This window comes from Cinclus cinclus, chromosome 1, assembly GCF_963662255.1.
Source record: "Cinclus cinclus chromosome 1, bCinCin1.1, whole genome shotgun sequence".
Lineage (NCBI taxonomy): Eukaryota > Metazoa > Chordata > Aves > Passeriformes > Cinclidae > Cinclus > Cinclus cinclus.
Window position 1 is genome coordinate 70,870,206 of NC_085046.1, and position 23,005 is coordinate 70,893,210.

Below are 23,005 nucleotides of genomic sequence, written 5' to 3' on the forward strand. Positions count from 1 at the left end.
TGTTCTTCCTTGTATTATAAGCACAGTTTGTTGACATTCCTTTCAACTAGCCAAGGCAGTGGCTGGAAGAGTGTGTGTTCAAACAATATTGCACCAAAATAAGAAAGTCTGGTTTTGTTTATGCCTTTTTTTTTGTCGTGATGTGTCCTTTTTCTGCTCACGAACAAAAGGAAATAGCATCTATCCCAGCTGCTCAGCACCAGTATCTAGTTAGGGCTTAAATGATGTGTGCCAGGAAACAGGTTGTCCTAAAATGAGGGAAAATTGTGTTCTGAGAGATTTTTGTGGAAGTAATTTTTTTTTCCAAAGGGATGTTGTTTCCCATAAGGATTAAACCTTGCTTCTTTTTGGATAAAAGTCAATTTATCTGGTGTTTTATATGAGGAAAACACTATGTCAGCCAACCCTTTATTTTTTTTTCAGACTTGGTAGCTCTTAAGAGCATAATTAATGGGGAGTATAGGAACTGTTCTTTCCGCCTCCCCTCCCACTTATTCTCTGGATTTAATTACACTGGAAAATTAAGTGGAATAAAACATCTTGCAGCAGACATTTTGCAATAGCTGCCTCCTGTGGATACTCTCAATTTAGTTGAAGCATCTCCTTTTTTTTCCCAGTCTTCTGCATCCCCTTCCTCCCACTTCTCTGTTAAGACTTTGATCCAAATGTTACTCCTGACTGCACACACGTTCTTACGCTCAACCTTCTTAGCCTATGCTGGCTACTGGATAAAGCATGAACGTTGTTCTCTTTGAGGCTTTCAATCTCCCTCTTTGTATTTTGGCCCTGCAGCAGAACACGTAAATACTGGCAGCTCTCTACTGTCTTCATACAATGTTCAAATAGATGAAAAAGGTTTGGAACTATTCTTAAAAAAAGAAAACAAAACTCAAGGCACTGGTGCCAAAAGTGTACCCAGTGTTTCTCTCCTCAGTGCACTCTTCTGCCCTGTAGTGGTAACCAGCCCATTGCCTGGGTAATTGCAGCACCTCTCTAGGGGTAGTTAAGTGGAAATACTGAAGCCAGCTGAAGAGTATGGTTGCATACAACCACTTGTCACAGACTCTGTTGAAAGCATTTAATCTGAAGGCAAGTGTAGACCCTTGTAAGGGATGTGGTGTTTCTATTACTAACAGCATAACTGTGTTGTCTTCATGTTTAGCTGCCTGTTGCTCTGATGATTAAAGTGGAAATGTCTGTTTAGTTTTTGGATCCAGTTTGAAACTGCTTTGTAGCCCAGCAGAAACAATATCTAGATTGACTGCAATGGTTTCCTTATTTTTTGACAAACAGGTGTTTGTTTAAGGAGGAAAAAATAAAAAGGAAAATGTTTGCAATCTTGTGAATATTGGTATTATAACTTGATCCTGAAAGAAGAAGGCCTGGGATGTACTGTGAAATGCAACAGGAGAAACTAAATATTGTCCAGTTTCAGTCTACACCCTTGTGTTATCTGGGGGTATTAATCTCTCACATAAATACACTCATACTTTGGAATTTGAGTGCTGTAGGAGACAGAAGTACTCCTCAGAGTTTGGGGGTATAGCTAGAACAGCTTAATGGCCAGGGCTGGAGTGTGACTTGATGCTGCTATTGTGAAGGATTGGAATACAGTGAAGAAAATAACATTTCACAGAAGTGGAATGTAATGCTCTTTTTATTATACAGATGTCTATCTCCTTAGAACCAAACTGAAATCAACATAATAAGTTTGTGTGATTAGGTCCGAAAGAGAGACAGTCTCTAGCTGCTGTTTAAGTTGAACTGTAACTCCTCAGTTCCAAGTTGCTCTCATTGAAAAATGTTCTATTTTGCAGAAAATTAACGTAAAATAAGGGGTTTTGTTTTTTTTTCCTGTTTCATTGAACTTTATTTCAGTTTTGTTAAAATTTAAAAAGGCACTCATCCAACATTGTGGCAGCCATTGAATAAAAATATGCAAAATATGACAAAGCTGAAGCAAATTCTGTTTATCCCACTTTTGCCATTTAACTACTTCATGGCTTTAAAATTCAGCTAACTGTGGGTATTCAGAAATGGGGAAACAAGAGGGAGAATGTCACTAGGTCTTGGTATATCCTTTGTGTGAAGAAAAAGAAAAGAAACATGTCAGCGTTTGATATGAATTAGTTGTCAGTGACTGGACTTATTTATGATTATTATGTTACTTTTCAGATATGAAGCTCTGTTTCCACTGGCACTGTTTGGTTTGATGTTTGTGTGGATAAATATGGAACAAGAAGCACTGCAGCACTATGGTCTTTCACTCAAACCGAGGGTAACAACTGTTGATAGATATATCAATTTAATTCACAGATTTTTTTTTATTTTTTTTTTTTTTGAGGACGTCATAAATACTGAGTGGTTTTCAGAGAGCAATGCTTCATGTTTCTTTTCAGTTTGGGAAGCCAGTATTAACTGTTTCATGAGCCAGGAATATACCTTGTAAGAAAGATTTGCTATTCAAGTTATTGCACATCAGAGCTGTTTCTAGGAATGCAGGAAGACAGTGTGACTTAGTAAGACACAGTGGTATGGTCTGTAGGCTGTGGAGCTGTCTCTGTGAAGAGTAGTGATGATCCAGCATAAGGTACAGTCACTCTTCAGAGGAAGTACAATGTCACTGTACTTTTTTTTTGTCTGATTGCCCTCTTACAAGTGAGAGGCTAAAAAGAAATGATTTGATTTCTGAAAAGACCCACTGGAAATATTAGAAATATTAATTTGACTTTGTCTTCTCTTTGTTCAAGGATGGAAACTTATTTTTGTTTAGACTGACAAGGAACTGTAGACTTGGAACTAGCACCTTCTCAGATTTGCCTGGAGGAGGAAAGGGAATTTTGTAATCAATGCAACTTCCTCCCCCTTAAAATTTAACACATTGTCAACAATTTGCAAAGGCCATGCTGCTCACACTGCAACTTAGCTCTTAGGTTAGGTCTAGGGTTGAACAAACTGGGGCTCTGCCACAGATCCAAAGTGCTGGTTACAGTAGTTTGGGTCCTTGGAGGCAGGTGGGTGTGCACCACAGCTTTCCCTGGCTTCTCCTAGATGAGCCCTCCTGGCTTACACATGCGTGGGAGTGGCCAGAGTCACTTGAAGAGGAGTATTGGTACACATCTTTCCTTCCTTTTGCAGCTCCTAATAATTAGGGAAAAGTCCTGGAGGTTGCTGTCCTGAGCCAAGACAGTCATCAGAGGGAACCTGACACATACTGTGGTTTTGTAGTTCTCCTACAAGGAAGACATTTTTTGAAACTTGAGAGAGCAGGCTTTACTAATTCAAAGCTAAAAACCAGAAATCACTTTCTATTTATTCTGCCCTTACTTATGGTAATTTGTGTGATTGTGTTTTGTAGCATCTTACGCGATTAGGGATGGAATCTGAATATCGAAATTACAATTAGTGTGATGCCATGATTGCGACTGAAGATGTTTAGCATCTGTGGAATGTATTTTCTCTTGCACTCTGGAACCCATTCTGCCTTTTGCATCTTGTTACAAGGCATCTGTGATGCTTGCCTGTTGCCTGTTAGTCTGGTGTTCTCTTAGTTGTAAAATAAAATTCTATTTAAGTAGTATTAAACAGTGATGAGCACTTTACTAATCAAATGCAAGTGTAAAGAACATAGGTTGGCTCTAATTATGTTTTAAGTTGTCACTCACTGTATGTCAACATTCACTTGAAACTTTTGGTTTCAAATGAAAGGAACAATAATGGTTACCCCGGTTCCTGTTTTTACATTAGAAAATATCATCCCTAGAATGCCTGTTAATATATGCTGCAATGTAAATCTTGTATTAGAGAATGTAACTCAATTCTCTGATGATGAGAGATTACTTTAAATTATAATGTTATTAGTCTTGAATGTCTATTATTTGATTTTTTTTCTTTTTCCTGTTGTAAAGCAGTTCACTGACCTCTTAAATTCCATTAAGCTAATTTCTCTTCAAGTCAAGTGATATTGTGCTGAGGACTGAGTAAAGGAGATGGAGAGTATTTTACTATTTTCACTCACAAAATTAGTCAAATGAGGATAATTGCAGTCTTTTATTTCTGGGGATCTTTATCCATATGCTCCTGTGAGTAGTGGAAGTGTATGTGTGTAGGAGGAATACTTCTGATGAAAAAAGATGATTATAAGTCTGAGGCATAGAAGTTCATTTTTAGTGTAGATAACAGCAGAAGCTTCACTGTTCATTTGATTGTCTCACTTGTACAGTCTTTCTGGCAGATTCATTAATTCATGAAAGTATAATGAAAACATGGGAAAGGTTTGCAGTCCTTATTATTATACTCTAATAACAGGTAATAGGGAAATAGGTTTCTTTCTCATTCATTTCAGTAAAAATATGGTGGCTCTGTCAAAGTCTATTAGTTCATATTTGGTGTTGATTACTTCTGCTGTCTTTCCAGCTTGCTGTTTTCAACTTCACTTGTGCTATGGATATAACTCAGTTTCGACAGCTCCACCTGGATGATGTCCGGAGGTCCTTCTTTTTTGTATCCTTTGGCTGGTTGCTGCACTCCAGGGCAAACAAAGGGTTTGTTTCAAAAGGACCTTCAGTCAAAATTTGTAGCCTGGTACTCACTGAGAATGGAACCTGGTGAAGATGGATTTGGCTTATATTGCTCAAAAGGCAATGGTCTCACACATTAGGCATTTTATTGAGTAGTTAAAAATGCACTGTTTTGGAATCTGGCTCCTTGGCCACTTATGACCATTGCAGCTGAGGTAAATTTACTTCTGAGGAGTTCTGGTTTTAGTTTGCTTTTGTTTGATTACATTTTGGCTGGAGGGAACTTGTTCACCTTCAAAAATCTGTTGAAATAGGTGATATTAAAGTTATTCTTGTTTTCAGAGCATGGCAGTGTGTTAGAAAGCAGATGTTAGGTAGCAGACAGATGAAATAAGAAGGAAATTTCCTGCAGGCTCATAGTGAAACATGTTCCCAGAATTTGGCCTAGAATTATTTATATCTCAAGTGATTTCTGCTGTCAGAAATTATATGGTCTTAGGAGGGAAGAGCTATTTGTTCACTAACATAGCAGTTAGTTTGCATTACTGTAACTGATACTGCAGCTGATTTGGGGGTTTTTTTAGTACTGTACATTGATAACATTGACATTTTTCTCTTTCATTGTGAGACTGCCATTATGAGAGAGCTCTTCGGCAGCAGGGATGATGGATGGGCAAATGGGAGAGAAAGTGAGCCAGTCTAGGACATAAGGGGGGTTAGTGCATGTGAGTTACTGTAGCTGGGGAGGAAGTTGTCTTAATATTGGTTCCTACAGATACAGGCTTTATGATGTGTCAGACAACCAGATCTGAGAGAGTGGGTCACAGTCACAGAGTCCATGCTTTTGTAATTGGTTGGACATTGGGAACCTGCAGCAGAGAAAGTGTAAGAGACACCAATTTAAGAAGGCAGATTAATGCTAAGAAAGAAGGCAAAACAATTTTCTAGGTGTTTGATGCTTGTCTTTGCTTTAGTATACCTGAAAGAGCTGAAACCCCTTGCAATACATGCATCAATTTATTTTGCTATTTTAACAAAAAATATGCTAACTTCAGTAAAGCTGCTGCTGTCAGTCAGTTGCTAAATACTAGTTAAAAAAAATAAACAACAACAACAAAGAAGCCACTTATCCAACTGTATTTTCTAAAGCTCCAGCATAATACTGCTTTAGCACTGGAATGTAGCTGTGCTGGTTTTGTCTCAAGTTAATTTTCTTCATAGTAGCTAGTGTGAGGCTATGTTTTGCATTTGTGATGACAGCAGTGTTGATAATACAGTGCTTGCACAGGGTCGAGGCCTTTTCTGCTCCTCACACTGCCCTACAAGTGAGCACTACTTTAATTTAAAACACTTGAATTTGTTTTTCTCAGCTCCTGAAAAAAATAATTAATTTTCAGATCTCCTTTGCCTGCTCAAAGCATGTTGTGACTTTTTAAAATTTAAATCCTGTTTAATGTTTAGAAAAATTGTATTAGAGGAGAAACCTTTTCTACTAGAGCAGTCATATTAAAACTATGACCCCATGAGCTGTGTGTCTTTAGGTTGTCCCAAGGCTCCCATATCCAGCCCAGTAGCTGGCATCTGCTGAGAAATCACAGAGCCTGGTCTTACAGGAAGAGATTCAGGTTGCTCTTGCTTACATTTTGATTAGACCTATGTGTTACTGGTATTTTCTTGTCTGTTTTATTGCAGACCTGCTCTTCTTATAAATATCAACTGGCAGAACCACTCTAGGCTGTTAGACTGCTGTGTTACTAAACTTGAAATTATGTGATACTCTTGGGAAGCCTGATTTCTTCAGTTATGCTGACCTAATCTTTCCAAATTATTGCCTGCAGAATCCCAATGATTCTGCTGAACAGTTGGTAACAAATTGTTTATGAAGAGACTTAAATGATCCAGGACAGGAGCTATAACAGGAGCAAAAGGACCAGAGGGAGCTCTGGCAACAGCATCCCATCCTCACTGACTTATGACCCTCTGCCTTATGCAAAAGAAGTTAAAAACCATTCTTTAGCTGAAGCCATGTGAGCTATAATGGGCTCCAATGAGCTCAGGAGCAAGAAAAATACCTTTCATGGGCTCATGTAACACAAGTGTTGTATCTAGATGAAAAAGAGTTTATCAAAAAAACCTTCTAGCTGTACAGATAATGCTGAAGTCGTCCTCCCTCAAGTGAGGAAAAAAATGGGAGTCCCGTATTGCCGTGGATAGACTCAGCATAATCTTTGGACAAAACAATCTATCGTAAGGGTAGCACAGGTACCTCTAGCCTTTTTTAAGTCTTGGTCTGTTCCTCAATAAAGGAACCTCTTCCATGGTCTGTTCCTCAATAAAGCCACCTCTTTTGGTGTGCAGAACATGTGTCATTACTTTCTGCAAAAGCATGTGCTTGAATCCATAGCTGGGTTTGTGGTCCAGGGGTGTTCCTGTCTTGCTGGGCAGGAACCCAAAAAGCCAGCTGCAGCTTTCTTACAGGGGCCTTAAGACAGGCTCTAGAACCTTACCTAGGCAGTATGCGTGTTTAAAATTGATACACTTGTGTGTGAAATCTAGGGAAGAGCTAAAAAATACTTCAGTACTCTTAATTCACTGGAAACCTGTAACAGTGAATCAGCTTCTTGTGGTTTCATTTTCAAAGTGAGTTGGAATGAAGTAGGAGAAATGCTAGTTTTATTTTATTGCAGCCATTTCTGTAGTCTATTTTCCTTAAATACATCTAGGTTTTCTTCATAGTGACAGCCTTTTTTGGCACTGGAAACATAGCTTCTATTAACAGGTATATTTTATTAATTTATTTGAGACACAGAGTGCAAAAAAATTCTTCCTGCAGTTGACATACTAAATGTAAATTTAGTTAGCAAAATCAGGGCAGCAGAACCAAAGCAGTAATCAGTGGGGTGATAACTATTTATTGTGTTTCTGCTCTCTGCAACATCTTCCCTAAGAGCCTGAGCTCCTTGGTTATGAGGTTGTCTCAATTCCATTAGATGTTATCAACAGGATGAGCAGAGAGAGCTTGGTTGCCCACCAACGGCATGGCACCTTGGAAAACACAATCAGAGAAAAAATGTAGAGAAAGAAAGGTGAGGTTGGCAGTCCCTGCTGATTTAATATTTCATCAAGAGAAGATAAAATTGGAAGCCTTGTTTAAAAATGTATATACAATCCAGTGTGTTACAGGGTAATTAAAGGCTGTTTTTAAAAATGGAAAACACCATTTCCAAGATATGTGATGTATTTTTCATGTTTCTCTAGTTTTGATCCTGCTTCTGTCTATTGTTTCTTGACTGTGTTCAGTCCCTTCATGATGGGAGGCTTACTTTTACTGAAGGTCAGTAATCTCACCTTGGTGAAATTTTCTTGAAGAACTGTGGAATAAATAATGTATCACATACATGATTGCTACCTTGCAGTTCACAAAAACATATATATGTATTTGAGCTTCATGTGTGAAGCTTTCAATCTTTGTAGTGTTTCTAGAGAGATCAGTCTCTTTCCCAAAAGAGAAGCTGAAGTGCGTGGAAGTGTAATTTAAGAGTATTAGGTCAGTTTTTTTGTATTAAAATGGAAATTTCAAATATTGAAACTACTTTATTAATTTTTAGAGTTACAAGATTTTCCCGTAGCATAATATAAACAGAAATGTTGTGGATATATATAATTAGCTCTATGTATATTACATTAAATTGAGACATTGAATGTTCAGTATACTGATTAGGTTGTCATTTTACAGTGGCTGTTATTTTCTGCATCTTTTTAATAGTCTGTCAGAGATTGGATTGCGCTTCTGGTTTGCAGGCAAGGTGTGGTAGATCTTTTCTAGTATTGAGTAAAGGATCTGCCAGAGGGGTGAAGTGGGACACTGAATTTATTGGTTATTACTAAATTAAGCAGTATTTTCTATCACAGCTTTTCTGCTGCTTCTGTCCCAGAGAAAGCAGACTGAAGTTACAGGTGCACTGCATGTTGTCCCACAGGACATAGATCAATAGTGCAAAACCTTGTGATGCAAGTAGACAGATTTTATGTGCTGCTAACAAAAGGATTGCAAATCAGCTTTGGAAAGAGCAAAAGGCAACATTCATGTTTTCTAGTCTGTTTTGTTCTTAATTTACTGAGCCATTTACAGTTGCTTGAGTTGGCTCTGGAGGGGCAGTGTGCCTTATTGAATGCCTTCTGTATTTAGACTTTTTTGTGGTTGTGATGGGATTGTCCTTTCACAGTTGAAACTCTGCAGCCTGTCATGTGAGATGCTGGATCTGAATAGTTCTGTCTTCTAGCCTTGATGAAGTATTTATCACTAGTGCTAAAATTGATAAATGAAGTGAGAATATGTTTTAATTATAATTTTCCATATTACTTCATGGCTTATTTCACTGCAGTTCAGCTATGACCATGGAAGGGGGTTTTTATGAATTAACTGAAAATGTTTCCTGCAAAATTATTTTCTACCCTGTCTAGCCAGTATTTTATTTTGTAACATTCCCATTCCGTGATAATTTCAAAAACAGGAAAATGTTTCCACAATCTGCCCATGTTCTTTTTGTAAATATGACTATAAACCAAAATGTAGCTTGTGTTTTGAACAGGTTGCAATCCCATTTGTTCTGGTGTCATGTGCTTTTGAAGCTGTTCAAGTCACAACACAGCTGTCTTCTAAGAGGTACATTACATGCTGTATTTCTGCATCAGTAAGGGTTTCAAATCTATTTTGCAAGAATTCAGAATTTTCAAATCTCAATGTAAATTTTTAAAAAAAAAACCTATTAGATTGCATTGTTGCTTTTATTTGTTACTAGGGCTTGGGGTTTTGTTCAGTGATTTCTGCAAGCTCAGGGGTTTTTTTTCCTTAGTGATAAATGAGTAGAAATTGCAGTGTTTGCCTTGTCTGAAACAACCAGATATTCTTCAATGGCAATACAGAGAAGGACCCCTTTTCCTCCATAATATTAAAAATGAGCTGAATTTAAAGTCTTTTTACTTTATACAGCATCTCTGCATATAGCACAGTACTTTTTATATAGCCCATTTGTAATGTAACCAGTTTATAGCTTTGTAGCACTGACCTCACCACAAACAGCATTTAAAAAAACAAAGGGCCCTGGAAGTCCTTGCATTGCAGTGCAGTGCTTTCCACATGTGTTCAGTATTACGTATTTTTTGCAGTAGGAACAGATGGCTTCCAGTCCTTTTCCTATCTCTAAGGACTTTTCAGGGGTGAAAGTATGGGCACCCAGCCTCACAGAGTGCTGTATCCAGACTTAAAATATCCTCATGTTTTTCCTGTCTCAAGACTTTTATATTGCTAGCCCTGCTCACCCCATTCAGCAGACTCAGTGCACATGACTGAATCCTCCGCTCATGGTGTGATATTTTGGATGGTGCTGAGATGGAGGAGGTCCTGTCAGCCATGTGATTTTTGTCACTGTGGGATGATGCGTGGAATTGACCAGAAGTCCTGCTGTGTGTGCCAGGAGGACTTGAGGGATTTTCTCCTGTGCATTGCTCAGCTGAGTGTGAGGAAGCTGCCCTCTCTTGCTATGATGCCCTCCGCTTTTCTTTTTGCTTTCAACCTGCCTGACCCTGCCTGTTGTCTCCTTGTGCAACACCACCCACTACCAAAAGAGAGATGGGGCAGCCTAAAATCTGATTCCCTGTTGGAGCAGCAGCACAACTCTCCCCATCCCTTTTACCTGCTATGCCTTAGCTGTGTGCTCACTGTGCCTGTGTCATCCTTGGACCCCCAGGAAGGATTAGTGGTTCATCCTCATCCCTGAGGTTTGTACAAGAGCAGGGCTGCATTAAGCACCTGGGGTTCCTTAGATGGCTGGCTAGTGATTTCCATTCCTAGGGCTCAAGCTTCATAAAGGTCGGCATTTCCCAATTTGTGAATGCTTGCCTTGGCAGCACTGGTGATATTACAAACTTTTATGGAATGTGCATCTGAATGTGTGTGAGGGGAAATGATACTGCCTACATAAACTAGGGGACACAAATATTTCTGTGCCACTTCATGAGGCTGTGGCTGTAACTCTGTCTGGTGTTTGTGCCAGCTTCATGTAGCTGTGCTCAGGTAGCAAATGCAGTGATATTGCCACAGCATCCGCCTGGGAACAAAGCAGAAACCGCAAGGTGCACCCGGCTTCCCTGGAGAGGTTGTGCTCTGATTGTCAGCATATCCTGAGGTCTGTGCTGCACTTACTGCTTTTGCTGCCCCTGCTAGATAAAGCCATCACTGGGAGCAGTCTTGTCTTTGCAGTGTATAATCATGTTCTGAAATTAGTCTTGTCCTGTTGTAAAAGGCTTCCTGCAGTTCAGAAGGGCAAAAAGTGGATTTTTGTGATTTGGACAAATTGCTCCTGAACTCCCTGTTTACAGATTAAAGACCTTTTTTTTTTTATTTTTTCCAGTGAGGAATATTCTGTCCCAATATGTTCTTGGAGCTTGTCTGTGAAAAAACAGCCCTCTGAGTGCACTATGGTTGCAACATCCTATCTATGCGAGCCATAGGTTAGCAGAGAGAAGCCTTTACATTTGTCTGAGATACAGTCGATTTGTTGCACCCCGATTTACTAATGAAGCACCACTGATGTAGGCAATATCAGAAAGTTCCTCATTTGGAGGCACTGATGTGGGTATCTCACCAGTACATGTTCCTGCAATGCTGCAGCAGGACATTTTCCAAAAAAACATTTGTAGTTTTATGATGGCAGTACTGATAAATTAGCCATATTCTAGTTACAGACTTTTGTTAATGGGTCAGCTGTTTGCAACATTACTTCAGTGTCATTAACTTAGAAACCAGTTTTAACCAGTTATAGCAATTGCTTTTGTGTAATTTAGGATTTACATAGTTTGAGGAAAAGAAGATTAGGTTAATGGGGGGGAAAAAATAGCTCTGCCTCCTCCCTTCTGGTTCCTTTTACTAGCCTAAGCCTAATTTCCAGAAGTAAACTGCTACCTGTAAAGAGGCCCGCAGTTTGGGAGCATACCACCAGAATGCTAGGTGTTCTCAGAGCAGGTTATGGGAATCCAGAGATGTGGAAGGGGGCAAGCGCTTCCTTCAGCAGCCTCTGACCCAGCAGAGTGGTTGTCAGGGTGGGACTGATCAGTTCAGGTACCTGCCAAACAGCTTTGCTCACTCTTGAGTCCATCATGAAGCTCCTAAATCCACTTTATTTGGTCCAACCAGCACACATCTCTCTGCATCAGGAATGGGCAGGTGCTATTCATAAGATTGTTTTGTTCTCCAAAAAAAATGACTCATGTTAGGTTTCTGTGTTGCAAAACTGAAGCTCTATTAATGTGAAATTATAAGTGCCAGATGTCCTAGTCATGTATTTTGATTGTTTTCTAATAGATTGAAATGTACCTGAGTGTTTGAAAGGCAAATACAAGAAAACTTATCTTACTTTAATTTCTTTCTGTGGGTTTTAGTAAGCTCTTTTAGTAACTGTGGCCATAAAGAAAGGTTGGTGCTCTGACTTTGCTGTTTTGTTTTTTTTTTTCTTTGCAGCCTTTTCCTCATTGTGCTTGTGATTTCAGACATTATGGCTCTGGTAAGTTGTTGTTGCACATTTTCTTCAAATAAGATCAAGAAGCAGAGAGTTCTCCTAATTCCATCAAGAGTGATCTGAATTTGTTTCAGACTTCAAAGTTTTTCTAACTAGGGCAGAGAATTGGATTGAAATCCTAGCACAACTTAGAGATAAAACTCTTCCAGTCACTGCTTTTCAAATTTCATGTAATTAATGCTTCTGAAGAAGCAATATTCTCATAATAATGAGAGACAAAAATGAAGTAATAAGTTAACATTTGGAGTTCCTCATGTGCTTTTCAATTCCTTGAAAAAAATTAAACAAGAATATGGGTTTTAGCTGTGTGCAGGGTTTAGTTAATTGTTCAGGAATTCTGAACCTTTTACCTACACCAGCTTGTCTTGTAAAAAGGGAGCAAAAGGAGGGAAGCTTTACCCACCAGCTCTATTAGACTTGGAGATGGTGGAACATCCAAAAAGACACTTTGTGGCCTTTGTAATAAGCTGTCAGGAAATGCTATCTTCAGAAAGTCTGCATCCAGAAACTAAGCTAGCCAAAACAACCCAAAGCAGAACAATCTCCCAACACAGTTTTTGCAGATTAAAAGTATTACTCCAGCTGTCTTCAAATCAGCAAGCAGTGCCGCTGATAAATAGAAACTTTTTCAAATTAGCAGGTAGAGCTGATGTTGTCACTTTATACATGCTGGGTTTTGTTTTATCTCTTGGACTAAGTATTCCTGATCTTATTTCCTAATAAAGTGTGATCTGTAAATATCACTTGATAGGAAAAACAGCAAATAAAAACCAAATAGTGGCTAATTTGTCTCTAGAGTGAGAAAAGGAGAAGGTATGGTTGTGTCAAGTTTCAAATAAGTGTTTTGGGGTAACTTCCACAGGAAAAGAAGTAGTATACCAATAAAGCACATTCATAGCATTTCACTAATAAAAATCAATATCATTAAACCAGAAGAAGACTACAGGTATTTTACTGGTGTGTAGCAAGCCCCAGTATATCCAGCTCTTATATCTCACGTATTCTCCTATTTTGGTTTAAGTATTTTTAAATAATTAGCAGGTATGTACTTGGTGTACAAAGAAAGAAAGAAAGAAATTACCAAAGCAGTTTGTAGGAGATATGTGGAACTCTGTCAAAAAAAGAAAAAAGTATGAACTAAATCAAGAAAAGAGTAACTAGCAGGACAAAAAGAGAACATTTGTAGTCTTAAATCAATGAGGCCACCAGCTGGAATTAGGGGAATTTGCTAATAGATAAGTACTATCTTCTCCCAACATTCTACTCACTTTACAGGTGGAGAACTGCCAGCATTGTCCAAAGACATTTGTGTTGAAATTGCATGAAAACTTTTAGGCACTATGCATTATTCGACATGTTGTTATTTCAAACAATAAGGTGGTTTGGCTTTTCTTATTGAAAAAGTTCTTGTATTTGTCAGTTTTTTGCAAGCCAAGCTAGACAGAACTTAGTCCATCTCTTGATGTTTTTGTTTGACACCATGTTATTATTTCTGGTTCCTAGACTATTCTTTAGTGTGGTCCAAATAATCATTCCTGGAAAGGTCTTGCGCTTATTCTACATGAAGAATTAGAAGTTTGGAGTAAGCAGCCTTAAAAATTCGGGGTTTTATTTTCTGTTTCAAATTGTGTAGTGTTGACGTACTAATCAAAATTGTTTTATTTCCTAGCATTTTTTCTTTTTGGTTAAAGATTATGGAAGCTGGCTGGATATTGGCACAAGGTACAGTAGCTTTTTGCTTCTGTTGCATTTTTACAGTTTCATAGGTTCATACTACTGCTTATCTACTCATAACTCTTGTAATTTTTTCCAATTACTCTGCTTAATCAAATGCTTCAGGGATGTTCCACATATTTTGAACACATGTGCACATGTATGTATACATATCCCAAGCTAATACTTTTGTCTTAAAATCTGTGCCTGGGCAACACAGAGTAAGTAATAAATCCAGTATGGCAAGAAATATAGTTGGTAGGATTTGTTTCAAGAGTAATTACACAAAAAGTTTTTTAATTAATGTTTTGCCTTTTAATTAGTTGTAATCACTATTAAAATAACCATTTATTGAGGTTGTTAGTTATCTTGTATCTAGTTAAGCCTCCATATACAGTTCACTGTGAATTAGTGAACCTTGTGTAAATATGTTGGTGGCTACCAAGGCCCATGCACTTTTCCTCCCCCTAGTTGGGGAAGAGTTTAGCGTTTAAACACAGCAATCCCAGCTAAAATGAGAAAATGTGTCTTGCATTATGAGTCACATTAACCTCAAATACAAGGAATACACATTTCAGATTTACCTTTCCCGAGTTGTGGAAATAGATAAAATGCGGTAATAAGCTTAGTGACGACTGTGTTGTTACTAATCCAGCCAGTCTGGTCACTTGACACTGTTATTTCAACAGAAGCTGAATAGTGACCCATTGTTAATATTCTGTTTAGTCTGTATATACTCTGTGCTTTGTTTTTGTGAGCCCTGATGTTCCCAGCAGCATGTGGACACACCTGTGCACAAATGTTCTGCCTGCTTTCTTTGGAGGTTCCAATTCCTGCTCATTGTTACCTTTTGAAGGTTCCTGGTGGGCAGAGGTACACTTAGATCAAACAGTGAAAATGTTGCTTTATCATGACACTTCCTTGCTATGGTCTGCATATAGTAAATCAGAGGGGCTTCATCCTTTGGTTTGAATTCCTCAGTAGATTAATAAGGATATTGAAGCCCTCAGAAAATTTCTGCTCTGTTGGGCAAGAAGTTTTTTAATTGGGAGTCAGTGAAAGTATAAATTGTTACAAGTGTCCAAAAACTTCCTCTCTGATACAAGGTCTTCCTAGCTAGAGCTTTACAACAGTAATGCATTGCTGCATCTATTTCAGCTGGAAGGTTGTCTTATTCTGAAGAGTTTAGGAGAACTCATTATGCACTGCTGTAATTCTGCCTTTCCATGTGTGTGTTTTCTTCACTGAAGAAAGCACTGAAAAAGGCTTTTTGAAAGAGCAATTTGTGATTATTTTTTAACATGGAAATGCATAATGTTTAGGAAGCCTTTGTCATTACTTCACTTTTGAGTGCTTGACTCTACCACCTATGTTACTTTATTGTAGTTTCTTTATATATGTTTTATATGTAGGTGTGTATATATTAATAATTGATATATATAAAATAATTGGGTTGCATAAGAGAGGAAATGAAGCCATAGGTGCGGAGGGGGCTAAGTGGTCCTTCTTTTATCTAGCATGAGCATTATTTTGGCACAGGAGCTTTCTCCTCTGAGCAGATTTCTAATGTGTGATCGTCAGGCTTGGCAAAATTAGCAGGCAACAGCAGAAGATATTTTTTGTTTGCTCCTGAAAGGGAAGATAAGCTTCAAGGGGTTTTGGGTGATTCCCAAAACCAGTGGGAGTGAGATACTAACATAGCTCTTTCCTGTCTTCCTGTTGCATGTGCAGTGACAGTTCTGTGGCATTCTCATTGCAGTGTTGTCTGTTGCTGCTTTGACAGCAAAGTCTGAAAATACCCTGTCTCAGTCAACGTTTTCCATGTTGCCAAAACTTTCCTGAGAATTGGAGCAGTCTTAGGGACAGCTGCTGTCATATTTTTCTTCTTTTCTTGTCACACTGATAAGAAGTGCATATGTGTGTGTCAGCAAAAATACCTGGATTTGTGTTATGTTACTGGTTACCACATCAGTAAAATGAGAGGTGGAAAACCGGCAGCTTAATTGCCTGGTGCAGATTCATTCCTCTGAAGTCTCTCAGAGTCCAGTGATGTATATGCCACATTTGTAAAGCTTTGATGTGTGTTTTCTTACTCATCCTGTTTTGTGGTGATGGGCTGTCCATGGATTTTCTAATTACCGCAGTTCAAAAGTTCTCTGTGTTCTCTCTCTTACTTAGAATATGCAACTTGAGTAGGACACTTCGTTAGGCAATACTTGGTTTTTCCAATAGCCAAGTTTCAGGTAGATAAGCTGTCTTTAAATCCTTTGCAATGAAAAGACCTTCACTGCTTTTTCACCTTGATGTTTTCTTTCCTAGTGGGTCTCATTGTTTGGAAGTAAGGATTATTTACTGAACTGATAATTTTCTATTTTTAAAAAATTCACCCCTAACTCCTGGCTTTTACATCCTATTCTATTATGCTTTAACCATATGACATGATATTTTACCATGCCTCACATTTGCCTTAACAATATGATGTCTTTTTTCTCCCAGTGAAATTCACCATGTCACATAAATATTTGAATGAAAACAGATTTCTACCTCTTCCACTCTTCCAGTTTGTTAATGAAATGCTGAGCAACAACAGATCCAACATACAGTCCTGTATTACCACATTCAGCAAGTTATCGACGCACCACTGATTCTCTTCTCAGTAAATTATCAATTACCATAAATATTTATGGCTTCTTAGAAAGTTTTAAAGCCTCTTTTCTTAATGGTCATGCCAAAATCAATGTAAGCTTGTCTTTCAGGGAGTGCTTTTCATTGTTTTGTTATAATAATGGAATAATAATCTTGCAGTGAGTGCAGAACTCAAAGCAGCACCTTACGCAAACTTCTAAGGTCTGCTAACCTTGCCCTTTACCTATATACCTTGAGATAACCTGAATTGCATTATATGCCCTAGAAGAACACACCATTAAATTTCTTAAAAATAATAATGTAATTTCTCTTGTGTTTTTGATGTACCAAGGTGTAATACATGATCATTAGAAGTTTGTTCTGACAGATCCTTTTATTTTTGAATAACAGCCAAATAGAATAGCTAGCTTTTCAGCCTCTTTGTCAGTAAAATAATTTATCTGCAGCTTAAAAGGTATGTTTGTCTATCTCTATGTGTAGTTTTCCAGGAAGAGAGAGAAAATAGCCTTTAAAACCTACTATATCTTTATAGTATATGCACTTTGTAAATAGTTGTATAACCTGATGGCTAAGATAAACCTTAAAGGTTCTTTATATGGCTATTATATAGCTTTATACAGACACATACTGTAATATTCCTTTTCTTTATAGCTGCTGGAAGATAAAGATATGATCTTAACTGTTCTTCTGGAGTTTTAAAGGTCAGGGGGCATAAATAAAGCACAAAAATGGGGCTTTTTAGGTTTTAGGAATAACAGAATTTATTTCAGGGTTGGGGTGCTGGGGCTTCTAGGTCAAATTGTTAAAACAAAAGTTTTGTGATATGTTTTTGGTGAAACTGGGGAGAGAGGGTGCAGCATCCTGGCTGGAAAAGCAGGAAAATTAAAATTCAAAATCTAAATCTGGGGTCTCAGTGTGTGCTTGGAAACAGTTCAAAGAGCATGTAATGTAGAAATAATGTCTCAGGACTCTTTTGGAGAGTGCTCATCCAAGTCCTTGCACAAGTTGTTTTTGTTTTACTTATTTTGATTCTAGTTTTTTTTTAATTGCTGTGGTGACTTACTCTATCTTCTTGTCTTTCCAGCTTCTAATCAGGTCTGTCATCTTAAGAATTAGCCTCTCTTGGTAGCAAGCCAAGTTTTGGAACAAGATTGATTCCCACCGCTTACCCCCCTCATTTTTTTAATATCTTAGATTGTTCTTGTCTTTGATTCGTCTTTTTTTCTCACCAATATACACTTTCACAAAGCTAGAGGTGGTAGTACCTCATATGGTTTCTTGCCACTGAAACTGGTGTCTTGCTCTCTGATAAAAAAACTTTCCAACCACCAGCCTTGCCTGTTGACATTGATCCATACATGGAACACTCACCTTTCCATTGAGCAGTGCTGTCTTGCCGTAGATCATCCACGATCCCCCACATCTGCTACCTCTGCCATCTCATCCTTTATAAGCATTGCCCCACTGTGCCCCATTATACTATTCTCTTGTGCCTGTTTAATGGATCTTCTTCCTCCACGTGGATCTAATTTGCTTGGAGCCTAGTCTCACTCCTTCTCACTAGCTCAGGTTTGACTTCTGATGCAGAAAGCTTGTTTTGAGTATTACTTCCTTCGCTGTAACTACAGATCCAGTCAAAGGTGCAGGTTCTGAATTGTATAGGGATCAAGATTTGACACTGCTGTTGTGGCATATACCTTGTTTCCTTGTTTAAATACAGCATTACCCCAGCCTAAAAAGTCATTTACCACGCAGAGCTGCCCACAGGCAATGCAGTACCAGTTGCTGAGAGCCCCAGAGATGCCATTTGTAATTACATGATAAGTAGATTGGAATTGTTTTTATTGTGCTCTACGGCATTATATATATATATATGTATTTGAATGTCTGATATTTTATTAAAGGGGCATAGCTATGCAGACTTTTGCAGTATGGCAAGGGAGGAGTGTGTGCAACACTCTTCTTCACAAAAGTATAGATGATCCAGTCCCTCAACTGACAGGTGGCTAAGCAGAGTTTGAAGAGATCTTTTTGCTTTGAGAAAGCCCCTCCCTATGCCCCACCAAATCATTGATCACATCTGAAGGAGCTCCTTCTGGGGGTTGCACAGGAACTGAGATACTTGTCTGGGGACCATGCATGGTCTGTGATGGTTTTGAGGTATCTATGGGAATAAAAGCAGGGTCGTAATTTGGCTTGTGATTTTCAGATTTCTCATTCAAGCTTTCTTTGAAAGTTACAAGGAAACTGGTGTTTGCTGCTTACATTAAAAATTAGAATTATGGTGCCAGGTGATAAAGCTGAAGTGCTACCAGTAAGGCAGGAGACACTGAGTGTCAGCTATTTACCAGAGTGGCTGTTCCCTTAAGAGCCTGCATCTACCTGTGGTGAATGTACAGTCCCCAAGGGTACATTACGCCATGAAGATAACTGCAGCAAGAGTTCGAGTTTCATCTGTTAGTGTGTTCTTTCCCAAGGAGAACTGAAGCCAGTGTTGTAATACACCCAGGTGGTCTTTCAAGGGGGCTCTTGAGGAAGTTGATCTTTGTTGTTGTAAACGTGCTGTGAACTATGAAGCCCAAAGTGCACCAAGCAGGTGATAGTAGGCTTTGTGCCTGACTTCATGCTCTCCCTGTGTCCCTTACAATTCCCCACAGAAACAGGGCAGGAGTTTGGCTCTTGTAGATGTGCTGCTCACTGAGGTCTGAGCCTTTTTATGATGGTGGATTTTTCTAATTGGTTTCTTAAAACTATGTATTTTGAGCAAGATATTTGTGAAATGTTTTCGTCAGACTCAACTGAAACAGAAAAATCTTACAGCATGCATCCAAGTCTGTTTTCATGTTCTCCATGTTTGGTCCTTTGGTCACTGGCACCCCATCTGTGGAGGAACTTTTTTGGATTACTTTTATTCTCACACTGGTTAGTGGCCCAGCTTTGTTGAGAGCTGGTGCTTCTCCACTTTACAGGGCTAAATTGTGCTAGGCTAGCACCAGAGTTGTCACAGTCTCAGTGTTGGGAGGATTGATAGCATTGGCATTATGAGCTTTACTGCTCTCCTCTGGCTAAACTCTCAAACTAAATGAGTCCTCTGGCAGAAATTCCAGGTCATTAAGCCGGCAAGCGTTCCTTGCAATCCGTTTTTGTGACTAAACTCAGACTTTGTCTGAAGTTACTCTGTTTGTCCTGAAGAGCTATCTACATTGGAATAATAGGTGTGGGTGCATCAGGAGGTATGAGTACCTCTCATGTCTGAGTGCTAGTTTCTTCAGTAGTCCCAGGAAAAACCAAAGCCACACTGGATGTGTAATGGACACAGGTGCATCAGTGTTTCATCTGCAGCTCTAACTTGAAATGTTGCTGGGTTTGGAAGATTTCTGGTTTCTGAGTGACTAGTGATTTACATTAACAGTACCCAATTCAGATCTTACAGAATCACACAATGGTTGAGGTGGGAAGGGACCACTGGAATCTAGCCTCCCTGGTCAAGCAGGGTCCCCCAGAACACATTACTCAGGACTGTGCCCAGATGGCTTTTCTCCAGGGAAGGAGATTCCACAGCCTCTCTGGGCAGCTTGTTCCAGTGCTTAGTCACCTGCACAGTAAAGAACTTTTTCCTCATGGTGAGATGGAACTGCCTGTGTTCCAGTTTGTGCCCATTGCCTCTTGTTTCTGTTGCTTGGCACCACCAAGAAGAGCCATCCATCCTCTTGATACTCTCCCTTCAAATACTGATTGACATTGAAGAGGTCCCTTCTCACTTGTTTCTTCAAGACTGAACAGGAACAGCTCTCTCAGCCTTCCCTCATAAGAGAGATGCTCCAGTTTCTTAGTCCCTTGATCATCTTCTTGGCCCTCCGCTGGACCTACTCCAGGGGCTCCCTCTCTCTCTTGTACTAAGGAGCCCAGAACTGGACACAGCACCCCAAATGTGACCTCACAGGGGCTGAGCAGAGGGACAGAATCAACTCCCTCGACCTGCTGGCAAGAATGCTCTTTCCAATGCACCCCAGGATACTTTTATTCTTCTTGGCCATGAGAACACACTGCTGGCTCATGGACAGCTCTTGTCCACCAGAACCCCAAGTCCTCCACAGAACTGCTCTAAAACAGGTCAGACCCCAGCCTGTCCATGGGGTTATTCTTCCCCAGGTGCAGGACCCTGGATTTGCCTTTGTTGAATCTCAGGCAGTTCTTCTGTGCCCATCTCTCCAACCTGTTGAGGTAGTTCTGAGGGGCTGCACAGCCCTCTGGGGTATCAGCCACTCCTCCCAGCTTTGTGCCATCAGGGAACTTGCTGAGGAGGCATCTGCACATGTGGATGTCAGGTTTGAATGTCTGTAATCCAGTTCTCCCACAGGAAGGTAAAGTCTGCCTTCCTTCAGACTTTATCCCTGATCTCCTGGGTCAGGGATTCTTGAGAGCTAGCCTTGGCAGTGAAGGCTGAAACAAAGAATGCATTCAGTATCTCAACTTTTTCTGCAGCCTCTGCTTCAAGGGTCCCTGCTCCATTCAGAAGCAGGCCCACATTTTCCATAGTTTTCCTTGTGTCTTTGTGTTTATTGGTGTCTTTGAAGAAGCCCTTTTTGTTATTCTTGACATCCTTAGCCAGATTTAATTCTAAATAGGCCTTGAAATCATTGAACACAGAATGCTCAATGTCCTGGATTGAATCTTAGTCTCACCCTAAATAGCCTATCTGTAACACCAGTGAACCTTAGGTAACAGAATTTGAGCAGGTGGAGAACAAGCTCACTGCTTGTTAGCCTTTTAATCATTGGTGGCTTCAGGACATCCTAAACCAGAAACTGCATTTTCATATTGTGTTTATTAGCCACTCTTCAACTCATCTCTTATCTCTTTGCATGTGCTTCCACAGCAGAGAATTCTACAGTTTTTAGCAGTGTTCAGTGAAAAAGTAATGGGGTTTTGGGGTTTTTTGGGGTGGTTCTTTTTTGGTTTTGTTTTGTTTTGTTTTTTTTTAAAGCTATTTGTCACTAGAACAGTGTTTTCTCTAGAAAATTGAACTTCATCCGACATAAATATCTGAGTTGTCTTACTACCAAAGAATGTCTGCTTCATGGCAAGTTCTCTCTAGGTTCTGTGTTATAGTTGACAGTAAATGAAAGTTTTGCAATTGTTTCAGTCACATATACTGAATTATCCATTTGAGTTAGAAACGCACCTGGTGTTCTTACTCACTTGGTGTATGCTCAGTTGTGTTGTCCATTGCCCCTACCCTTGTATTTTGTCAGAGACTTGAGTTTTTACATGTCAGGACTGCTGTAATACTGTCTTCTAAGAGCAGTGTATATAAAATTGCATCCTAGGTGAAGAAAAAGGCCTGCTTAAAATGGAAAAAAAAAATTCAGAGGTTTGTTGATGTCAGGGGTCTTTTTCTCTCTTCTGCAAATTTGTGTTTTTCTCTGACTTTTTTATCTGTGTCTTCCTTGCAGCATCAGCCACTATGTGCTGGTGATGTCACTGACCATATTTATGATGGTGATGAATGGACTGGCCCAGCTGTTAACTACACAGAGACTTGGACTTCCCAGAAGGACTAAGCACCATTCAACGTGATAAAGCATCCTCAGGTTTCCTCTGAACCAACCTCCAACTCTGGAATGTAAACAAGGGTTAATGGATTAGAGTGCCAAAACCCCTGTCTATCCATCTGAGTGCTGTGCTGATACAGATTAAATGCTGTCACATGACTGAAATTTGCATTTGAGGGTTGCCATTTAGACACCAATGGGAATAAAAAAACCTCTTTTTATTCTTCAAGTTTACATACTTTTTGAAAATGAAAACAGCAACAAAATTATTTTTAAAATGCATAGGCAGCTGTCTTTTAAGTTGGGTTTTTTGGGAGGTGGGTGTTTTTCTTTTTCTTTTTATTTTTTTTGTTATAACTTGGCTGCCAGCTGTTTGTTCACACTTACTCTCATTAGGAGCCTGCAAAGTTCTAGCTTCATTTCATGTCTCACATAAGCACCTCCCAGACTAAGGCATGAATGAAATCAGTCTGGGCAGATCACTGGTTTGTGTATAACTGATGTGGCCCACGTGTTGGAATATCTCTAAAACAGGCTGTGCTTTTTGCAAGCTGTGTCAGCGTGCCTGTGAGAATATTTTGAGGCAGGTTAAGGCTGGTGTGCTGTGAGGCTGTGGCTGTAAGACAACATCTTTCAGCTCATCCTGCTGTGAATTGCTGCTGCTGACTGTGCTCTCCAGCTGACTCCTGAGCTTGGGTGGGCTGAGCAGTATGACACTCAGGTAGCTGATCCAAATGAGAAGGAACCTGGTTAAATAGCAGTCAAATTCCCTGGGCCAGCTGATGACAGGGTGGACAGGAAGGTTAGGGCTGATGGTTTCCATAGCATCCTAGAGTTAGATCAGCATAAAGAGGTCATGAAATTGCAGCTGGATTTGCTGGTTTGCAAAAAGCGATGCTATGTGGAGGTGGTTTTTTTTTTTTTGTTTCCTTGTCTTTCTTTCCACTTATGTTCTGCTCCTGTTTGCAAGTATCAGTAATGGCTGCACAATGAA

At 39.4% G+C, this 23,005-nt stretch overlaps 1 protein-coding gene across 5 annotated transcripts in view; it reads left to right on the plus strand.

Moving 5' to 3' along the window:
* The window catches only part of PIGN (phosphatidylinositol glycan anchor biosynthesis class N), a 98,968-nt gene extending 76,723 nt beyond the window's left edge, over positions 1–22,245 (plus strand). For 4 of the 5 annotated variants that reach the window (XM_062498723.1, XM_062498542.1, XM_062498627.1 and 1 more), the window contains 8 exons: positions 2,176–2,278; positions 4,417–4,503; positions 7,244–7,299; positions 7,779–7,854; positions 9,113–9,186; positions 12,040–12,082; positions 13,767–13,819; positions 21,913–22,245. In XM_062498723.1, coding sequence (XP_062354707.1) covers positions 2,176–2,278; positions 4,417–4,503; positions 7,244–7,299; positions 7,779–7,854; positions 9,113–9,186; positions 12,040–12,082; positions 13,767–13,819; positions 21,913–22,036 — 616 coding nt within the window. In that variant the 3' untranslated portion in view covers positions 22,037–22,245. Of the gene's footprint in view, positions 1–2,175; positions 2,279–4,416; positions 4,504–7,243; positions 7,300–7,778; positions 7,855–9,096; positions 9,187–12,039; positions 12,083–13,766; positions 13,820–21,912 lie in introns of those variants that run through there. The other variant, XM_062498799.1, reaches the window with a different exon arrangement.
* The last annotated feature ends 760 nt before the right edge of the window (positions 22,246–23,005 follow it).